The 6,000-nt window shown below is 39.6% G+C and overlaps 1 protein-coding gene across 1 annotated transcript in view; it reads left to right on the top strand.

Moving 5' to 3' along the window:
- Nucleotide 1: 1 nt before the first annotated feature.
- The window catches only part of RYK (receptor like tyrosine kinase), a gene marked incomplete at its 5' end in the record, with an annotated part of 66,866 nt that continues 60,867 nt past the window's right edge, over nucleotides 2-6,000 (top strand). The window contains one exon of the mRNA XM_085311939.1: nucleotides 2-164. Within this exon, the coding sequence (XP_085168065.1) occupies nucleotides 2-164 (163 nt within the window). The remainder of the gene's footprint in view (nucleotides 165-6,000) is intronic.

Here is a 6,000-nt window from a genome sequence, read left to right as displayed (position 1 = left end):
CCTCCGCCTCCTGTCGCTGCTGCTCCTGCTGCCTGCCGGCGCCGCGGGCCAGGCCAGCCCTAGCTCCCGCCCGCACGCCGTGAGTCCCCCGCACTGGCCCCCCGCCGGGCCGGGGCCCAGCCTCAGCCTCTACCTGAGCGAGGAGGAGGTGCGCCGGCTGATAGGTGAGTGCGGGCCGGGGCCGCGCTAGGCCGCGGGCGCGGCGGGTGGCGGGGGCCCAGCTGGGGCCGGGACGCCGCCAACGGGCGGGGGTCGCTGCGCCGGGGGCCCGGCGCGGGAGCAGTTCCAGCGCCGAGGCGTCTGCGGAGCGGGGCCCGGGGGGGGGTTCTATGAGCGCGGCCTGGCGCTGGTCGTCGGGAGGCCCGAGGGGGGATGGGGCGTCCGAGGCGCCCCGGGGAGCGTGGGGAGGTGTGTAGGGCTGGGGAGGCGCTGGCGGTCTGAGAGGGCATGGGGGTGCTCGGTGGGATTGGGGTGGGAAGTCTGTGGGACTGCGGCGGAGGTGGATGGGGCTAGGGGCCCGGCAGGGAGTGGGAGTTGTTGTATAGGACCAGGGTGGGGGAAGCCAGGGGGTCTGGGGGAAGGCAAGGGGAGAATGGAGGAATCTGAAGGCCCGGAAGGGAGCCTCTGTACTAGCCCATGTATATGTGCATAGGGTTTTAGGCGAAGAAAAGTGTCCTTTTTTCTTTTTTTTCTTTTTCTTTTTTTTTCTTCCTGCCCTAATGGTGCATAGTTCCCTAGATTCAAGTGGCCAGGAATCCCGAGCCCTAGAAGAGATGAGTTCAGGCCTCTGATTAAACTAGCGAGGGAAGTGACATTCAGAGGGCAGACAGCAGACCTGGCAATAATTGGGAGTGTGTGTGAAAGGAATCTTAATTTCCAGGCAGGCTAATAATTACTGTGCAAGTATTCGTGACAGTTTTGTGCAGTCCATCACCTGGCCCAGCACAGAAGATTCTTGTAGCTGTTTTGCTCTTGGAGAGTCTCTGGTTTAAACAAAGATCTGTTTGCTCTAAACTTTGGCTTGCTTAGAATCTTGTTTAGAGTTAACCAGTAGAGTCTCGAAACATATACGTCGGTATCCCCAGTGATTTGGGTTCTAGTAAGCGTCCTCCTATGTCTGTGCAAGCTGAAAATGAAATCTCCTAACAGCGCAAGACTTTTTTACATTTTTATTTTGTCTATTTGATGCAAATAATGTCTTCAGCTAATTTGAACTCTGTGAGCACATAGCTGACTGAAGTTAGGGAACTCGGAGCATAAATAATGCTGTAAACATTTTTTCCCTTATGACTTGTGCTTGTGATTAGCATTCTATTGTCATAATTTTTATGTTGTGTGTACTTAGTGCCAGATGCCCTGTTAGGGATACAGAATTAAAAACAAAAAAATCCAGCTTGCTGTTTTAGCTGGATTTCTAAGCAAGTAATTAATCTTGGAAATACTGAATAGTAATTAATCTTGGAATACTGAATAGTATTGCTTAAGCTCTCCTGAGTCTGGTGACTGAAATGAGTAAGAGTTGAACTTGCTCAGACTTTCATGGTTCACTAGCATAATTATTAATCATTCAGTAGAATACGAGGAAGATGAGCTCTTTTGCTCATTGTCATTTTTGTTTTTAAGTTAAATTGAATCTCATAATCTCTCTTAAGGGTGGTATTGGTAAGGTGGCTAAAGTCACTTACTACTCAAGATGTCCATAGTTATCTTATTTCACATAAAGTATATGATTCTTAATGATCTAGTTTGCTTCTGTGTCCTCAAGCGCTTGGATAAATTAGTCTAATCTGAAGATAACAGACACTTTTTTTTTTCTGTTAGTGGTATTCAGATCACCAGAAATCTGTTACAGAACCTGAAAAATTAGTTTACTGTATGCTGTTGATGAAAGCAGACTTTCATTTTAGGAATACTCCTTTACACATACAAGCGGTTGTATGTAGTATATAGTGTAATGAGGCGCATAAAAACATAGACAAATCAAATCTGGGGTACTTGGACATATTCCTTTTGCAAAAGAAAGTCAGAAGGGCCAAGATAAGTTTGTTGCAATTCTTCATGCTTTTGAAAAGAAAGCAAACCACTATTTTAAAATTTTGAGTTTTGTCATATCTGAACTGCATTTATACAATATTAAGCTTATAGTTTAAGAATTTGCATCAGCTTGCATGAATGTTCAGTTTTCTTCATTTTCTGTAACTTCTTTGAGGAAAACAATGATTTAGTAGATGCTAGAATAGCCATTCACAGTAGATAGGAAAATGACAGTGGTAGTATAAGTGAACTGTTAGGTTCAATCAAACTGCCAATACAAACATGAAAGCTAGTTTGTTATACTTTTTGTTTCTAAACAAAATCTGTTTCTGCTGCTATCTTGCTGTGGATGAACAGAACTTTCTGCTGAACAGAGCTTTCTGAAGTGTTAATAAACTCGAATATTACATACAATTGCTGTAGTTTTTCGTGTGGTTCATGTTCTTTAATATTATCCCTATTCAGCCTTGGAGTGCAAATTTAATGTGGGACAAATACAAGTACATGATCCCATGTCTGTTGAACTAGCGATAGAACATGATATGGTGCATATTACCAGCTTCCATGCAAAGTCAGAGCAACTGCATGATCTGGTTTAAGGTTTAGTGGGACATAATCATTCATGATGTTTATACCAGTTCAGTGATTTGAATTGCAATGCTTCTAGTTTACTCAAAAGTAGAATTTAATGTCTTATGGAACCATGACCCATGTTTTATTTTTAGATCATGGTTCTTGTAAATGGAGGGTAAAGAAATAAAGTAGCTTGTCTAAGATTGTCTTTCCAGTTCTTTCTGTGGAGTAGAGGCAGAATTGATAGTATGACTTATAGTGAAAACTGCCTGTTACTTTCCTGTATGCTTACAAGCTTGCCAGATTTCCACCATTAGACTGCTTGATTCTAACCATGTGTCTGTCTTTGTCAATTGTTTTGAAATCTCCAAAACTTTACTGAAAAGAAGACTAGAGAAATTTGACTTTCTTTGCTCTGTGAGATTGATTTTTATTATGAAAAGCTGTAGCATTCTCATGATCTAAAAGAAGGTCAATGTATGGCATACAGATGGTCTTTATGTGAGAAATCTCTTGCTTTTCCCATGGAAAATGTTCACAGTCATCCAAACTGTAAGTCTTTGGAAAAAAATGTGGTTTTCACGTGCTTGGATATGTCAGATTCCATTCCCACCAGGCAGAATTCAGAAATAAATGGCATAAAGGTAGAATGAGAAATTAAGTTCGTCAAGGGGGCTTGACTGAGAAAACTTCAGAAATGGAAACAGGAGCCTGAGGTGTTTTGGAGAAAATAGAGACAAGAGCAGGGATGTGGAGGAGGAGAAGCATTGTTCACTGGAGAAGGATGCCCAGAGCACCTTTTGAGGACTGTCCGTGAACTCTCAGTACTATGGTCTATAGCCTTTTAAAGTCAGCTCATACGGACAAGGACAGTCATCCTTTTATCAGTAACACGGACCTTGCATAAAACTAAAGAAAGTTGCTGCTGACATACGTGGATATGAGTGACTGTAGGATGGGGTTTATATTTTGTCAGTTTACTCCTAAAAATACAGGAAATTTATGTCAATGTATGTGCATGCATAGGTTAAAGTATTAGTAAGTTTACAAAGTGGAGCATTCAAGGTAGGAAGTATCATTACTCTTGCAAGGTGGCCAACTGTGTATATGCATGTGTATATCTATGGTGTTAAATTAGTGAGGATTTGCTCAATAGAGAGGTTGACTGTGCTTTATTTAGTGACTGTTACTCAAACTTTCATCTGAAATCAGAATGTAGTGTTTGTGTAATATTGCAATGTTTCATCAGTGTGCTTTTCACAGTAGTCCCTGAGATAAAGCCACATGTTTCCCAGTTTTTCATGTAATGAGTTAAGAATTAGAGAATAAGGTAAAAAATATTCACTAATATTAGGTGTCTGGTTTGAACTGTGAAGGATTTGATCTGATCTTTTTAAAGTGCATAGCATTATTTAGTACTTAATGTATTCAAGATAAATCTTTGTTAGACTTTAATTTCAGCTGTGAGTTTCTGGCAATTCTGCAAATCAGACCTCCAGAAGACCTCAAGTTATAGAGTCAGAATATGAGGAACATGGAACTAATAGCCATTTGTGAAAAATTGGCTTAAGCTGTTTGTAGTGCTGCAGGTAGTTCTTTCACAGCATTCATGAGATAGCATCCAATTCTTCATGGCAGCAGCAGGGTACTTAAACTGTGAGGATATTCTTTCTGTGCCAGTAGTCTTTTAGTTTTGTAGACTTTCTACCTTTCAGCTGTGAAATTGGTCTTTTTGATAATTCTCTTCATTACACAGTTCTGATCCTGTTAGAGACAGGTCTAGCCAGAGTACTAAATAAGAGTCAAGTCCGGTGGGGAAAAAATACTGTATGATCATGTAATTAAAGACTATTGTAATGCATACATATAACGGGGCTAAATTAAGACTACAGGAGCAATCTTAAGCAGTCAAACTCATACAGTGGTTGCACTGAGTCTGCCATCTCAGCGTCTTAGTGTTTTTTGGCCTGGTTTCTTCCGAGTGATTATTTTCAATGCAGTCATCCGATTTTTTTTTTTGTATTTTTTTCTTAATATTTGCTGTTGCTTAATTACAGTTAAATTAATTAGAACTTTGAGTTTTTTACATGTTCATTTTCATTTTTTACATGTTTCATTTGAAACCAGCGTGTAGCTTACAAATGACTTTTCAGTTTGCATTAGTGTTGTAAACCAATACAAAATCTATTACCATAGCAGTTTTTTAATCATACCACTGTTGTTTTTTCTGCTTAGCTGTGTTTTTTGGCAGACTTGTGCAAATAGCATATTATGTGACCACTATTGAAGATAGCCATGTTAGCTCAAACCATCCTCCTTTTTATTCTTAAAGTATTTTCAGACAAAAATATTGATTCTTTACTAGTTTTATGAAACATTAGTATTAAAATGTGATACATGGAGTTGACTGTAGACAGTAGAAACTGGAATTTATATCTGGCTGGTATTGTGCTTATAAATGAGTTTCGAAGTTGCATCTAAGATTAAATTTCACATGAGATCAGCAAATTACTCTGCTTGTACATGATAACTATTTAGGATATACCCTAAAGAAGTGGTCTTGTCGCTGGTCTGTGAAGAGGTGTCTGCTGAAGCAGAGGATGTTTGAGTACCCTAAAGTCTTGAAGCAGCAAGTGCCTATGTGACCCATGACTTCTAGTTCAGAATCAAATTCTGATGTGTAGATGTTCTTAAATCTTTATTTCCTTGCTTTTAAGTGCTTGTCTGAATAATAGGAGTTTTCTTGTACATTAAATGCAAAAAACAACAACAAAAAAACAAACCTAAATATTCTATTGTTTTGGTCCACACACTTTTGCAGAAGTACAAGATGTCACATGCTGATGTTTATCATTCAAAAGGAACTTGAAATAAAAATACCACTGTAGGTACACACTGCTAGAGGGAAAACAAGCTTCTAAAACACTTAATCTTGACAGGTACCATGTACTGTAACAAAACTAAGTTGTTGATGATGGTATTTATCATTGTATATATTATACTATTTAAAAATAGTATGATATAGTCTACTTAGTTGGAAACACAGTTTTTTAGGATAATTATTTTATTACATCTCCAAGAAAGCCCTTTAGTCTAATGATGGTAAATGACTGCTGCTTATTAGACAGGTTTTTTCTTCTGGTATTGTAGGAGAATTTTGCACTTAAGTCCCCCTTTCAAAAATAAAAGGGCTTTTAAAAGATGCCTGCAATAACATCTGGTATCTTACAAGCTGCAGCAGATTGTGACAAATTACTTGCATCATAGAATTGAGTAATCTGTTTTCATTTTGGAATCTTTCAGAGTACTTGAATGCTTGTCTCTCCAATTTACCATGTACCACGGTTAACATTAATACTGTCTTGAGGTTTATGAGAACAAGTGGGATTTGGA

Source organism: Rhea americana, unplaced genomic scaffold (genome assembly GCF_003343005.1).
Source record: "Rhea americana isolate MKP2758 unplaced genomic scaffold, rheAme1 scaffold_352, whole genome shotgun sequence".
In the NCBI taxonomy this organism is placed as follows: domain Eukaryota; kingdom Metazoa; phylum Chordata; class Aves; order Rheiformes; family Rheidae; genus Rhea; species Rhea americana.
This window is presented reverse-complemented; position numbering and strand designations above follow the sequence as displayed.